General features: G+C 39.7%; 1 protein-coding gene across 1 annotated transcript in view; it reads left to right on the top strand.

Annotated features, from left to right (window-relative positions):
• Nucleotides 1–2,135: 2,135 nt before the first annotated feature.
• Armc2 (armadillo repeat containing 2) overlaps nucleotides 2,136–16,354 on the top strand; it is a 110,148-nt gene continuing 95,929 nt past the window's right edge. Inside the window, exons 1-3 of the mRNA XM_026389622.2 lie at nucleotides 2,136–2,250; nucleotides 8,118–8,378; nucleotides 10,646–10,718. Coding sequence (XP_026245407.2) covers nucleotides 8,161–8,378; nucleotides 10,646–10,718 — 291 coding nt within the window. The 5' untranslated portion in view covers nucleotides 2,136–2,250; nucleotides 8,118–8,160. The remainder of the gene's footprint in view (nucleotides 2,251–8,117; nucleotides 8,379–10,645; nucleotides 10,719–16,354) is intronic.

Genomic DNA, 16,354 nt, shown 5'->3' with positions numbered 1-16,354 from the left:
TTGCAAGGCCATAGCTAGTCATTAACCGTATAGCACATTTTTCAGCTGATGTTTCAACCAAGACGTACATGTATAATCATCAGTTCCAAGTGAAGGCTAGACAGAGTCCAGAGGGCAGGGTACAATAAAAGCATATCAACCCCATCTTAATTCGGGACCCTTTGCCCAGGCTGAGGCTGAAAATAAGAAATCAGAGAGTGGAGGCGGGTGATGTGTAAGGAAATTTCTTTGGAGAAAGGAATGTGGAGAGCTACCTCTTTGATTTCAAACCAGTGAGAGGGTTTTCCCAGGTGGGCCTGTTATCCTGTAGCAGCAAGGAGCATGGGTGGCTTTGAGATAAGCTTGCATGCTCAGAGTCCCTGGGGCAAGAGATATGTGGGTTTCTCTTAGGATTCATCTAAAGGGACAGAGGAAACTGAAGTGAACAATGGATTGCTGGGTGCAGGAAAAGGGTCAAAAACAACCAATTGAATAGTACTGCATCCACCTGAGTCAGGAGTCTCAGAACAGGGGTCCCCATGAGAAACTCCAAAAAGCCTAGGCAAGACCCTTATGAGTCAACTTAACCATAGGCCCTTACAGCAAGCTCAGTCATCCAAGGGAGAAGTTCTTACTTCTCCCCTTACTCCACTTCTTTCCTCTCCTACCCTACAGGACCTCTAGGCAACAGAGGAGGAGCCAACAAAGCCAATTGCATCTTTTCCGAGAAGGCCAACAATAGACCTTAAGCCTGGGATGGGGACAGGGCCATGAAGACAATTTCATCTGAAGTTTGATACATTTATGTCTTGCACCCAACATAATCTGAAACAAAGCTGAGGTTGAAACTTAAGATCAGACTGCCCTTAATCTAAGAATGCGCAGAAAATTCAAGGTCTCTGCTAACTTTCTATTCAGGGACAGAAGATAAACAGCATAGAATACATTCTAAAATGATAATGAGAGACCAAAATAAAATTGCATTTTATCACACAAGTTGTGCGTTTAAAACTAGTTATGGTTTTATATAAAACAGGAAAAGCTTCCTTTGCACAATGAAGTCCAGTGACTAGTAAATGGGACTTGATATGATAATTTATGCTGAGTCAATGGAAAAGATTTCAACCTTGAAGAACACAAATATTTTGTTTCAGGTGCTAAAATGAATCGACAAGGACATATTTATTGTCTGTTACGTGAGAAATCTTAATGGACACTTGAAGAGTATTTACATTCTTTTAGTTCAGGTTGGAATAATTTCTCACCAAGCACATAGTATGTGTTCAAATATGTTTTCAATTTAATTATTCTTTACAAGGTACTTAGCACTAAGGCATGTGGTGTATTTTTCCCAATGTTGACAACAACACTTCAGCTGAAAAGTCCCTATATTTATAAAATGTGGTGCAAACCTGAATGGAAAGTGATTATGGTCTCACTTGTATTTAACACTGTAAAGTGTTACTGAATGATCTAATAGGAGAGAACAGAATTTAAACAAATGGGGTTCTTTTTACTATTCAACTGTGTTGATGCAGTAGGGGGCAAAAAGGGGCAAAAAATGACTCGCCACGGGGAACCTAGGCTCAAATCTCACTCTGCCATTCGCCAGGCCTGGGGCCCCCAGTTCCTCTTCTATGAATGGGGTCACCAGGCTACCAGCCCAAGAGTCTCAAAGACTCTCAAAAGAGATATATGAATACCCTTTGTAAACCCGGACGATAGCCAAGTTTATGTTCATTAATTGCCGTGTGCATCCCACTTTATATTTATTTACTCATCCAATCTGTCTAACAGCCCGATCTGCCTATTACCCTTCACTTTACATAGGAGGAAAGGAGAGATTAGGGAGCTGGTTCCAGGACACATAAAGCCGCAATCGGAACCAGTAAATCCTCTTACCCTAAACACAAAGCTGCCGTCCTACCTAGTTGTTTAACAGAGGTGAGAGATCTGGTAGGGGCTCGATAAATGTGGTTCAGTAAATTGCTAACTTAAAAGAAGTCTCCTCCCCCCGATGCGCTCCAGGTGGGAGCCCAGCTCCTACTGGGCCGTTCCGCTCCAGCCCTCTGGCTCCCGCACCTGCAGCGGCAGCGCCTCGGCATTTCTACGCATGCGTTGGCGGGACCGGCGCAGGCCCAGTGGCTGAGCGGCGCCGGGGGCCGCCCCGCTCCGCCTCCACCTGCCGGCTCCGACCTGGCGGTGGCTGCTGTAGAAAACCCAGGATGCGCTAAACTCCGCCGGGCTCACTGTCTCCAGCGCTCATCACAGGTGCTTTGGGTCAGGCCGAGAGCCACCTTCCCTCTGCCTCCTCCTAGCTCATTCCCCGGCCCTCTCGGCTCGCCCAGCAGCGGCCTGGCTCTGCAGGCTGGCGGCCCCCGCGGCGGCGGGAGGTGGTTTGTGTACGGTTACCATGGAGACATTGGCTTGCCGGGCAGAGCCGCGGTGCTGGGGGGTGGCTGGCGGGATGAGGATGCTGTTGCAGTGTGTCCTGGCTTGGGCTGATGGGGGAGCGGGCATTGCCCGAAATGGGGGAGCCGGTGCCTGCGCTGGAGGTGAGGCGTCCAACCCCGGTTCACTGGGGATTCCGCCTGCAGTCGTCTGCCTTTCTCTCCTCTGATGGAGGGAGAAGAACTATGAGCGTGCTGTCTGGGGTCGGTTGCAGCTATTTCTATACACGGAGCATTTACCAATTGCCTGGTACTTAATAGAAGCTCAGTAATATTTGTTGAATGACAGGGTGGGAGAAAGAGGGCCTGTGTCTAAGCAGGTGACCTAGCTAAGGTCAGACAGATTGTACCTGGGCTAGTCTAGGCTGCAGGCAGGGCCTTAACAAATAGATAACATGTATATGTAACAGTATTTACCATCCATTAAAATAATTCATGCTTTTTATGATCCATTACAATGGAGTATCAGCAGGTCTTCCGTCCCACCCAGACTTAGGAATTCTTTTTTTTTTTTTAACTTGGTAGAAAAGCAAGCTACACTCTTAATTTGTATCCTATTTTGGGAATCTGTAAGATTCTGATTAGTTGATTTTGCATAGCTGATATTCAATAAATAATATCAGTTCTTTGCTTTCATAAAGGAAAGCACCTCCATTTAGAATTTAAAGCTTATAAAATACATGAAAATGCTGAGCAAATGTCATTCTATTTCTTTTGCAGTTTTTTTTTGTCATTCTATTTCTTTTGTAGTTTTACATTTATGGGAGAATTTTTTTCTATATCCCTTTATCACCTAGCAGCAGGACAATTGTTGTTAAATTGTTGTTTTTTAAAGGCCAGGCACCTGCTAAAGTACTTGACATAGATCACTTAATTTAATTCTTAAAACAATCCTGTAAGACAATTATTATCCATATTTTACATAAGAGGAAGCAGTCTTAGAGATGTTTAAGGCCTTGCCCAAAGTCACATAACACTGAATTTTTAGAGGATTTAAGCCCTTATTTCAACACCTAAGCTCTACTATTGCCTCTTTGGATGCTCATATTAACCCCAAAGTAATTTAAAGTCAGGAAAAGAGTCTGGAGTATTTGATTTGCAGGGAAAAGAGTGTGCAGATCAATGGGCGGGGTTATGCATGCCTGTAATCCTAGAGGCTTGGGAAGTTGAGGCAGGAGGATTCAAGTTCAAAGGTAGCCTCAGCAACTTAGCGAGGCCCTAACCAACTCAGCCAGATCCTGTCTCTAAATAAAACATAAAAAGGGCTGGGGATGTGGCTCAGTGGTTAAGCACCCTTAGATTCAATCCCTGGTACAAAAAAAGAAAAGAGTGTGCAGATGACCGGCCTTTCCCCTGTTATAGATCCCCTGATTTCATTTAGCAAGGAGGCTCTGACTCAGGTAGCTATTAGCAAAGCTAAAGGGAAAGTTTTATACTTAGGTGTAAACTTCTATAAATGATGACTCAACTTTCTCCAAAAACAGTAAGAAATAGTTTGTTTAAAAAAAGTTCTGGGCTGGGAATATAGTTCAATGACAGAGTACTTGCCTAGCATGTGTGAGACTCTGGGTTCAATCCCTGGTACTACAAAAAAAAAAAAAAAAAGTTTGTGATACTGGAAATGCTGGGAATGTAGTCAGTAGTGGGGCCTTGCTTAGCAGATGTGAGGCCCTGGGTTCCATCCCCAGGAGCACAAACAAAAAAACAACAGAGAGCAGCTGAGGACCTTGTGGAGTTGAGATGAGGGACAGAAAACTCAGGTGAGGAGGATGAAAAGTTCCTTGAGGAAGTGCCCCCTAAGAGTAGAGTTAGGTAAGAACTAAGTCTATATAACTTATATAAGAATTGCCTGATTTCACCACTTCTAGTCTTTCCTTCCTGCCTGCCTATCCTTGCCAGATCTCATTATCTCTTTAAAAATTTTATTTGGTCATCAGCTTTAATTTCTTTTTTTAAAAAATATGTATTTTAATTGTAGATGAACATATAACCTTTATTTTGTTGGTATCTGTAGGTGCTGAGGATTGAACCTAGTGCTTCATTCATTCGAGGTGGACACTCTTACAAATGAGCTACAACCCCAGCCCAGCTTTAAATTTTTTTTACCTGCCATTTAGTGCTTTCTGTGGTCAGCTCCAGTCATTGTTTTTGCAGTTCACTCTTGTCCATACATGAACATGTATTCTTGATGTTCGTCATGTGCTCACCTCACTCATTGACTTTGCTGGAACTTCTTTCTCTACTCCAGCCCCAATGCCAGCCCTGCCACTTGCTCCAATTCAATCCATTTTTCAGAACCTAACTCAAGTACTACCTCTACCAGATGCTTTTGCAAGATCAGAAATCTCTCCCTTCTTTATAATCACATGATACTTCATCTTTATTTTTATTGCCAAATCAATTTCTTCCATGTATTAAAATCATTTGAGTACAAGTAGGGCTAAAATTCAGCTTGTACCCACCAGCTCTTGTAAAAATATTGGGGTGTGTCTATGTTGATGGGGAAATCATTGTAGCCCATGGTTTCCAAATGCCCTGCCTCCTACCACCCCATCTAGTGGGTAGTAGTTTGAATATCACCTCTGGACTCATGTCATGGCTTTTCTTTTATTATTGCTTAAGACTCTGTATAAAAGAATTGTTATGGGGATTAATTGAGATGCTATGCTCAAGAGTACTTAGCACAGTGTGTGGCCTTAAAGTAAATGTTTAATTAGCATTAGAGTGCATTGCTGAGAGTGAATACCATGCTTTATTCTTCTCTGTGTCCCCAGAGAGCCAGGAAAAGAACTTGTACATGGGAAACAGTTGATTAATCTTAGTGGAATGGATTTGTTCCCATCGTCAGGAAAATTTTATAATGTTAAAATTTTCGTGGTACTATTGTGCTATGGTTTGAGGATGCTTTACAATATAAGTAGACAAGCTTTCCAACTGAGTGATTATTTTTCAACTTGGCAAAAGCCATCTACAATAATTTGTAACTTAACCAACATAAAGAAAAAAAATCCAACCCCTCAAAAAGCACCACTTCTAACCAGTTCACTGGCATTAGTAAACATTTCCAGATTTGAGCTAATAATAATATTATAATAATAGAATAATGAGTGCAGATCTTACATCATTGTAAGTGAAAGTGAGATTTGGGAAGAAGAGGAAAGAAGAGGGATAAAGTGCTAGAATTTGTGACAGACTTTTACAGACAAAAAGATTTTCAAGTCCATTGTTTACATTTTTTTCACCAGCATTTGGTCAGTCTAACCCCTATATGTCCAAATAATTTACAGAATCCTTCATGTTGACCTGAGTAAATGTTCCTGCTTTATTACTCTATGAAAGACTGTCCTTTTCAATGCAAACTAAAAGATAGTGGGGGAGAGCCTTGGGTCAGGACTCATACATTCTTCCTCTCTAAAATGCTTTCTCTAATTTTTATTAGGTTTGCCAGATTACCTTTGGACAGTTTAGACTTATTAGTGCCATGTGAGGCCAAAGGAATAGAAAACCTGATTTAGACTCTGGAAGAAAGCTCTTAGTTGTTTAGAAACTTCTTAGTATATGGCATGATCTTACTGCAATGGGTCTGTTGTTGTTGTGTTTGTTGCTGGGGATCAAACCCAGGGCCATGGACATGCTAAGCACTTGCTCTTCCTCTAAGCTACACCCCCAACCCTGCAATAGATCTTGTGAAAACAAACCAAAAAGCCTGTCATGGCCATTTAAATTATATGTTGTGGTGCTGAATTTATATTATGCATTCAAAAATAGTATATGTAAATGTACAAGGACATATGTAAAAAGTTTTATGTATATTTTAAATGATGAGCCAGTGTGGCAGATAAGTTAGAAATAAAATGCACTAGCCTGCCATAGTTTTTTGTAGTTGTGTCTATGTATATAATTCTATAGACCTTACTTAAATTCAAAATCCTATATCAAAAATTCTTAAAAGTATTGCTTATCCAGTAGCTTTTTACTGTTTCAAGTAACACCTGGCCTTTTCATATGAAAAGAATGACATATTGTTTGTAGTTTTCATCTCAGTTTTTTCCTGAGAAACTCTTGGGGTGGGGCGTGGGTAGAACTAAACAAATGTTATTGTTGTCTGTTGTTATGTAAAAACTTAACATATAGAGTCATAATATAGTAACTCTTCATTTGTCTAAAGAATCACTTGTTTGTCCTGATTATAGAAATGGAATCTTTTTAGTTTATTTGAGCATATGTCACAAAAACATTTTCTTTTTTGCAGAAGTCATTCTAAAACTGAGCAGCTGAAATATGTGAATAATTACGTAAATTATGTGAACAGTACGTAAATAGTGTGGCCTGTCACTCTAGAGCTGCACTAGGCAAGTGCCGAAGAGATGTGACATTTTAATAGGGTTAGAGGTTGCTAAATTCTTTTTTTGGGTTAAAGATTTTTTTAAAGAAATAAATACCTAATACCATATACTAATTAGGATTAAATTTTGAACAGTCTGTACTATTTTAAAGTTAGATCAGTCTTCATGGGACAGACACCCCAGCATTTGAGAAGGATCTGCATTCTCATGGCCCTTGTGTGTGACTTTATTTTGTTACCTGAGTAATATGAGCTGGGAAAGGAACATTTGATATAGATATTTGGTATTTGTTCATCTGGGGAACTATCTCAAATTGAAGGTGATTTGAATCAGTTCATTCAAAAATATTATGGACAAATATGAGACCAAACTTTTCTCAGATTTGTTACAAAAGCAATAGGCTGGGAATGGTGCTGCATGTTTGGGAGATTGGGGCAGGAGGATTGCTGGTTTGAGGCTAGCCTCAGCAATTTAGCAAGAGCCTGTCTCAAAATAAAAATTTTATAAAAGGAGTGGGATGTAGTTCATTGGTAAAGCACCCCTGGATTAAGCCCCCAGTACATAAAGGCACTATCTGTTTAATATTTAATCTTTTATTAGCATTTTATGTTAACAGCAACTTGGATGAAAAGGGGACTTTAGTGAAAATTTTTAACTGAACCCCATTGTTTTCTTGTAGGTTGAAAAATGCAAGATGAGAGCTGGGTGTGTAGCTCAGTGGTAAAGCACTTGCCTAACATGTGGGAGGGCCTGGGTTTGATCCCCCACACTGATGGTCAGGGGGAGAACATGAGGTGATTGTCTCTTCCCTGCATCTTTCCATTGATGATTGCATTTTGGCACAACTATACAGCATTTGTGTGTGTGTGTGTGTGTGTGTGTGTGTGTTGCTGGGGATCCAAACCAGGGCCTCCTGAACAGTAGGCAGGTGGCATACATTGAGCTATATCTCAAACTCATATGGAACCCATATTTTTTGAGAGCTGGTCTCCTGTCTTTAATCTCTACACCACTTTTTCCCCCTGTGGATTAAACCCAGGATCTCACACATGCCAGGCAAATGGTCTCCCACTGCTCTATCTCCAGCCCTTTTTAATTTTTATTTTGAGACAGCGTCTCACTAAATTCTCCAGGCTGGCCTCAAACTTCCAGAGTAACTTGGATTATAGGCATGCATACCATGCCCAACTTGCTTGGATTTTTAAATTGGAAATTGTTTGTGATTTTTTTCAAACCTAATATATAGGAATGATTTAATATATGGATGGGCTTGTAGTAAGCACTGCTTTCTCTAAAGTACTGGATGAAAGTACTTGATGTTTATTGTACTGTATATTTGCAGGGTGTCGTGTCTATCTGAAGAACACTGTATTTTAAAAGAAACGATGCTGTCTTCAAATGATAAAAAGTTAGGAAAACTGGATCCATTTTATCCATCTTTGGTATCCAAGCCGAAGACCAGTGCAGAAATCATAAGTGAAGCACGAAATGCATTAAGAACAGTTAGAACCCAAAGACCATTTACACCTCGGGAAGACCAAAGGAAGCTATTTGGACCTGCATCGTCAAGAACACCAGAAAACAGGCCTCCTTCCTCCTTCAGGTATATGACATTTTACTTTTGTGTACACTCAGCTAGTTAGGCCACCAGATTATATTTCCCCTTAGTTGTGCTCTGCTTATTTATCTCTCCCTTCCCCCAACCACTGATGGTTTTACTATACCCATAGTTTTGCCTTTTTCAGAATGTCATATAATAGGAATCATACAGTGGAAAGCCTCTTCAAACTGGCTTCTTTCACTCACTGATTGACATTTAAATTTCCTTCCTGGCTTTTCATGGTATTATAGCAAATTCCTTCTTGATACCTTCTCATATTCCATTGTCTGGAAGTACCTCAGTTTACCATTCACCTACTGAAGGACATTTCAGTTGCTTCGGTGTTTTGGCAATTACAAATAAAGCTGCTATAAACATTCAGGTGCAAGTTTTTATGTGGACATAAGTTTTCAGTTCCTTTGGGTAAATACTAAGGAGCACAGTTGCTGGATCATATGGTAAGAATATGTTGGGTTCTGTAAGAAACTGCCAAACTGTCTTCCATAGTGACTATACCATGTTGATTTTCTATCAACAATGAATGAGAGTTTCTGTTCCTCCATATCCCCTCACCAGCATTTGGTGTTGTCAATGGATTTTGGCCATTTTAAAAGAGTTATAGTGGTATTTCTCTTTCTAATTTACTATTGGGCTTCAATAATTCTTTGAGTATTTTGGATAACAATCTTTCATCCTATATGTCTTTCACAAATATTTTCTACCAGTCTGTGTCTTGTCTTCTTACTTACTTGACTATCTTTTGCAGAGCAGACATTTTTAATATTACTAGAGTAGTTTTTTTTCATGGATCATGCCCCTGGTGTTATATAAATATAAGTCCTCACCTTGGAATGGGGCTGTAGCTCAGTGGTAGAGCATTTGCCTAGCATGTGTAAGGCCCTGAGTTCAATCCCCAGTACTGAAAAAAAAAAAAAAAAAGTCATCTTATCCATGGTCATCTAGACATTCTCCAGTTATCCTGTTATCTTTTAGAAGTTGTATAGTCTTGTGTCTCATATTTAGGTCCATGATTGAATTTGAGTTAATTTTCATGACAGGTATAAAGTCTGTATCTGGTTTCGTGTGTGTGTGTGTGTGTGTATGTGTGTGTATGTGTGTGTATGTGTGTGTGTGTGTGTGTGTGTAGATATCTAATTATCTCAGCACCATCTGTTGAAAATGTTATCTTTCTGCATTGCACAGGCCCTGATTTATGTTGGTTCTACCTGAGATTTTTTTTTTCACTCTACAATGATGCAAAGTGACATGCATTCACAGCAACTGGACTTTGAATTTTGATCTTTTTTTGGGCTAACCATATGCAGTTGGATGCTCACTGTGATGCTGGGCAACATCAGTGAGTTGTAGCTCCCAGTCAGCCACAGGATCCCACAGGTAGACATGAATACTCTAGAATGTAGAGTGGGTTGCTAAGCTGTGATACTGGTAGGTTAGTGCATTAAATAAGCTGTCATCCCTTATTTTTTCCAGGAGTTTTTTGTTAGTTCTTTAGGATTTGCTACATAGATGATCTTGTCATCTGCAAAAACAAAAAAATTTTATTTCTTCACTCCCTATCCATCTGCCTTTCATTTCCTTTTCTTGTCTAGCTAGGACTTCCAGTATGATCTTGAAAAGCAGTGGTGAAAGGGGACATCTTTGCCTTGTTCCTGATCTCAGTGGAAAAGCTTCTAGTTTTCATCAGTTAGATGTTAGCTATAGGTTTTTGTAGATATTCTTTGTCAAGTTGAGGAAGTTGCTTTTATACCTACTTTTACTGAGAGATTTTATCCTAAGTGGGGTTAGGTTTTATCACATGCTTTTCTGCATCTATTCACATGATCATATGACTTTTCTTCTTTAGCTTCTGCATACTCTGGGTTATGCTAACTGATTTTCAAAGTAGTTTTTTTTTAAGTTTGACTTTGTTCAAGATCTTAAAGGTAATTCTAGACTTTGGGTTCAGGAAGTTACTTTGGAATGGAGTGGTTCATAGTGATTGTCCTACCAACTTTAAAAAGTGATGTGAACAAAGCTTTTTTAAAATCACTACATACATTTATTCTTTTTGTTACTTAATCCTCCTGAAAGTAGCGAAAGACTTGCTAATAAAATGTTTTAAGTACTATGACATTTTTTAAATGCCTTTTTCTCATGGTTTATGCATTGACTGCTTTTACTTGTTTTTCAGCTAGACTTAACTAACAAATACTAAAAATAGAAGCAATAATTATCTATAGACTAAAACTCTCCACCGTCTCTTATGTTAGCCTCCATGCGTCCAGTTTTGAGTTATCTGACTCCAGGCCTATATCTGGCACTCGTCTCAGTCCACTAGAACTGGTGAGTACTTACTTGGCCAAAACCACTTGGAATCGTCACTTATATGTGCTAAGGAAATTATCACAGAGACCTAAATGTACACTAATCTAATGTGAAAGCAAATTCCTTTATATTTTTCCAAACATAATGATCAAAACCCAATGAAACTCTTCTATAATTTACCTATAGTTTGATAATGAAGAACATTTTAAATGCACAGTAATTTCAGCAAACATGTTTTATATTTTTGTTTCCTAAAAATAGTTATAGATATTGTGTTCTTTTTAACAGTTTTTAAATAAAAATTGTATATGAAATTCATGTTTAAAAATTATGCATGCTCTTTATATATTCAGAGAGAGACAAAGATTTGTTACTAAAAACAACAGCAGCAGCAAAAACATAGTGGTCTCCTATTCTCTTACTCCTCATTATTCCTTCCCCAGACCTCCCTGTAACACATTCTTTTGGTATTTATATCCATGTTTCTAAACACACACATTGCCTTGTTGCTGTCTGACTCAGGAAGCTTGAGGAATCAGCTAATGACTTCTCACTAAGGACAGTGAAAATTCAGGTCTGTCCCTTCACCTCCAAGTCACAGCATGTCCCACGCTTTCTGTTCTCACTGCTGTTCCTATACAGCTGTCTCATAACTTCGATTATATTCTAATCAAAGTTAGTTTTCTTAGATTGTGATTGTGTAAACCCTGTTCATAGCTGGGCCTTGGATTAGTGGGGACCAATGATGACAACTTTGCCTTGCATGCACCACTGTTTGTCTTCTCTGGTGTTAATAATGCCTTGCCTCTCAGTTTTACTGTTTCAACCCCAAACTGCCTCACAAATCTAAATTGCCTTTGTATGATCAGGCACATGAGGTGTCCTATCAGTGCACCTCGTTAGGGAGCTCTTCAGATGCCTGGCCAGCCACTTCCCTGAGTGCCTTGTGCATAGATTTCTTCAAGCACCATTCGCTATTATCCTGAGAGGCAGCTCCTCCCTCTATGTGGGCTTTTACCTGTTTCCTGAATCCCATGACTTTCTCTTTTTTATTCACTCTGATTTTAGTGAAGCCTTCCTCCTATAGCTTCTTCAGAAAGTGTGCCTAGGAAATAAATTGAGACCTTGATTCCTGTTTGACCTCTCTGAAGTTCGAAGGATTTTTTCTCTTTGCTTCTAGTGTTCTGAAATTTCATAATAGCCCTTTGGTGGCTTCTTTTCATCCATTATGCTGGCACTTGAAATGCCCTTTTAACATGAAATTTCACGTCCTTAAGCTCTGGGAAGTATCCTTGAATAGTTTTAATTGTATCTTTCCCACTTAAAAGTTTTTTTAATCAACATATTAATTGTACATACTAATGGAATTCAGTGTACATGCATATAGTACGCACTGATCGATTTATTCAGATGTAGGATCTGTTGGACCAGTCTTTTCATTTTCTTATTTTCTCTTTTGTTGTACATCTTATTGAAGAACTCAGGTTCTTATCCCTTTCTTGAGTTCTTTTCATTTCTGTTATGCTATATTTAATATTCCAAAGTTTTCTTTTCCCTCTAAATTGTATTTTGAGTAGTATTCTGTTCTTGTTTCATGGTTGCAGCATCTTATCTGAAAATATTAGTGATAGTTTTCATATTTTTAAACTAAGTTTTCTTCTCCCTGCATAGCCTCTGTAGCATTTCTATGTTTTGGTCTCTGTTTTGCATACCGTGAGCACACTTTTGATGCCTCATGCTGCTTGTTAGCTTGTGGATGGGGTTGACCAACCTATCAGTGATCTGTACCACACACTTGCAGTTAGGGGATCTGGCCTGGCAGAGTTGTTGCCAGCACCCCCAATGGCTTATCCTAGGCCTTCCCTTATCGATTTCAGATTTCCTGTAGAAGAGGTGCTTCCCAGCTGTTTCTTGAGGGACAAAGTCTAGGTGCTAGCTTTCAGGAGCCATGTGAGGAAAGAAAGCAGGAGTACCTGGCATTCAGTACGTAAATATTCAACTAATAGTCATAACTACCCTGAAACTCAACAATAAATACAGTTATTATAAGGTACCTTACTTATTGACCCCCAATTAGAGATATTCTGTTTTACCCTCTCTGAAGAATCTCATCTTTTACCCTCATCTTCTCCTGGGTTCAGGAGCCTAACTACATAGAACTGAGAGGGAAGAGTTACAGAAAATCTCAGCCAGCCCTCCTTATTCCAGCCACACTCCCCTTAGTCCTCTGCTATCAAAAGTACTTGGGCCAGGCATGGTGGCGCATACCTGTAATCCCAGCTACTCAGGAGGTTGAGGCAGGAGGATCACATGTTCAAAGCAGGCCTGGGAAATTTAGTGAGACCCTGCCTCAAAATAAAAACTAAAATGGGCTGGGGATGTAGTAAATTTGGCGAAGTACCCCTGGGTTCTATCCCTAGGACCACAAAAATTAAAATTAAAAAAAAGTACTTCTTGGGCTTGGGGTTGTGGCACAGTGGTAGAGCACTTGCCTCACATGTGTGGGGCATTGGGTTCCATCCTCAGCACCACATAAATAAATAAAATAAAGGTATTGTGTCCATTTACAACTAAGATTTTTATTTTTTTTAGAAAAGGTACTTCTTGTTACCAGTTTCTTAAATGTTCATGGAGATGGTATCTTAGCCATGCTGCTTCTCAGCTTATATTACCATGTATTTATGTGTGTGTGTTTGTTTTTGATGAACTATTTGGGAGTTATAGACATTATGATACTGCATCTATGAAGATTCATGAGAGTGCATCTCATATGAACAAGGACAGTTTCCTGCATAACCACAATAGTATCATCACAGTTCAGATAATCAGCATTTCTTAGTAATATCCTTAGTAATGTATAGTCAAATGACCCCACTTGTCTCAAAATGGATCTTATATTTTTAAAATACTTATCATAATGCCTCTGTGGAAAATTGCACTTGTCCTTATATTGCAAATGATAAAAATAAGATCCCCAAAATATTAAGAATAAACTAATATGCAAGAAGTAATTTGCCAGCTGTTATTGATATATGGCTTTTTGCATCTGCAACCTTGGAAACCACTTGGGTTTTGAGGAAGCTGTGGCATATTACTGTTGATTTGGGGAACTCACTCAATGTTCCTAAACATCTGTATTTCTAGAGTTCATGTGGTTCTTGTCAAACACGAGAAATTCTTAGATTGTAGGATTAGGTGTTAGACAGTATTGGCATTTACCTCTGTTTGGGACCATGAGTAATAAATTTCTTTACTGCAGAATGATTGGGTGCTGTGTTCAAAGAAAAAATAGTCTAAAAAATTATATGTTAACACCAGGTGTGGTAGCACACTCATGTAATCCCAGTGGCTTAGGAGGCTGAGACAGGAGGATCACAAGTTCAAAGCCAGCAACTTAGTGAGGCCCTAAGCAACTTAGTAAGACTCTGTCTCTAAATAAAATATAAAAAGGACTGGGGATATGGCTCAGTAATTAAGTGACTCTGGGTTCAGTCCCTGGTACAAAAAAAAATTGTGTTAAGTAAAATAACTGCTGTAGTTTGAAATTCTTTTGTTTCAGTAGATTACTTAAGGATCTTAAGTATATTTCCTTTTTGTGTGGGGAGTACGGGGGACTGAACTCAGGGGCACTCAACCGCTGAGCCACATCCCCAGCCCTATTTTGTATTTTATTTAGAGACGGGCCTCACTGAGTTGCTTAGCACCTCATAGTTGCTGAGGCTGGCTTTGATCCTCCTGTCATAGCCTCCTGAGCCAGAGGGATTATAGGTGTGCGCCACCGCCACCGCACCCAACTAAGTATATTATTCATTTTAATTTTTTTTTCTGTTTTGGGGATTGAACCTAGGGCCTCTTGCCTGCTAGGCAAATGCTTTACTACTGGGGTATATTCCTAGTCCCATATATTTCATTTCAGTAACGAAAATCTGAGGTTCTCAATGAAAGTATTTTGAATATGGCCTCTGCTATCTGCCCTTCTGCCTTCTTTTCCCCTTTTCACTACACTTTTAAAGAACCCTTTGACTCTGGTACCCACTGAATTGACAAAGGCAGGGAATAAGGAGGAATTGGAGTGGAGGAAGGAGAAGTGGAGAAAAGGAGACAACTGAAGAGAGACAGAAAAGAAAGAAGGAGAAGGAGGAGGGCAGAAGGGAGGGGAGCATCTCATAGTTAAAGGACACATTTGCTGAAAGAGTTTGTGAAGACCTAACCAATCACTTTTTGGATCTAGGACCCTTTCTTAGATGACTTTGCCTTTTAATAATTCCTCAACCAACAGTCAGTCAGGAAAGAGAAACCCAGACACAGCCCATTTCAGCTCCTGCATTAAACAAACGACCCAAACTCTTTGTTCCCAGATATTTACCTTCTTTCTATTGCTCCCCTGCCTATCCTCCCATCTCCTCCAGCAGACTGTGGGCTGCCCACACTCAGGAATGCCCAGGGCTTCTGAGAACCATGGAAAAGCTGATGTTCCTGCTTCCTGGTTGCTCAGGCCTTGGCTGCTGGCCTGATTGGCTCATAGGGTTCCCGTTGGCACCTGTGACCTTGTAAGACAGAAGAAAAGCACTGTAATTTGTAGCCTTCCATGAATGTTTACATCTACCTGCTGTGTAGGTACATCTTTTTTCTTTCTTAGCTGCTCCCTGCCATCTCACAACAGTCCTGAGACATAGGGCAGTTGGGTGGTAGTTATTCCTATTTCTATTCTGCTACTCTATTAACTGGCATTCAAATTTGTAAACACAGGTTACTTTCAGCCAGGCACAGTGGTTCACACCTGTAATTCCAGTGACTTGGGAGACTCAGGGAGAAAGATTGTGAGTTTGAGGTCAGCCTCAACAATTTAGCAAGACTCTGTCTCAAAATAAAAAGGAAAAAAGACTGGGAATGTAGTTCATTCCCAGTCTTTTTGGTAAAGTACCCCTGGGTTTGACCCCCAGTACCAAAAAAGAAAAACAACAACTGCTCTTTAACTTTAAACTTAATAAAGTCAAAAGAAATGTAAACGTGACTAAACAGGAAATTTTGACTCCTAACATTATTATTGTCAAAACAGCATTCTCCTTCAGTTTCCTAACCTTACAAAGCACATTTATTTATAGTCCCAAATATTTTTATGCAACTTTTTATTGCCATACAGAAAAGACACGGATCACACAGAATGCAACTTGATACATTTGCACAAACTAAACTTAGCAGTGTTCAAAAAGAAAAAGTGACATCATCACAATCTCAGAGAGATCTTTTGTGGGGTCAGGAATGCCCACCTCTTGGTCACTGCCTCCCCAGGGCAGCAACTATGTTGACCTCCAACAGCATAGAGAATTTGGAGCCATTTTCAGTATTCTACATGATCCAAGCTTCTAATATTTGACATGTGAAACAAAATGTAATATGTTTTAAAATGAAAGGGACTTTGGAACTCATATATAACTTGGGGCAGGGTGATCCAGGGTTAGAAAAAGAAGAGTGAGAAGTCAAAGCAGTTTTTTCTTTATATCTGAAGTGCATGGTAACATTACAGCAGCAGGTCACACACTGTGAGTGACAAAGTAGTCTGGAGGACCTGTGGATAAGATTGTAGTAATAGAAATGCACTCAGAGCAGCCATGTCTCAAAGGTCTAGGGCTTGGGAGAATTTTTGATATTTG

Source organism: Urocitellus parryii, chromosome 8 (assembly GCF_045843805.1).
Source record: "Urocitellus parryii isolate mUroPar1 chromosome 8, mUroPar1.hap1, whole genome shotgun sequence".
NCBI lineage: Eukaryota > Metazoa > Chordata > Mammalia > Rodentia > Sciuridae > Urocitellus > Urocitellus parryii.
The sequence above is the reverse complement of the archived record's forward strand: the minus strand, read 5'-3'. Positions and strand labels throughout refer to the sequence as shown.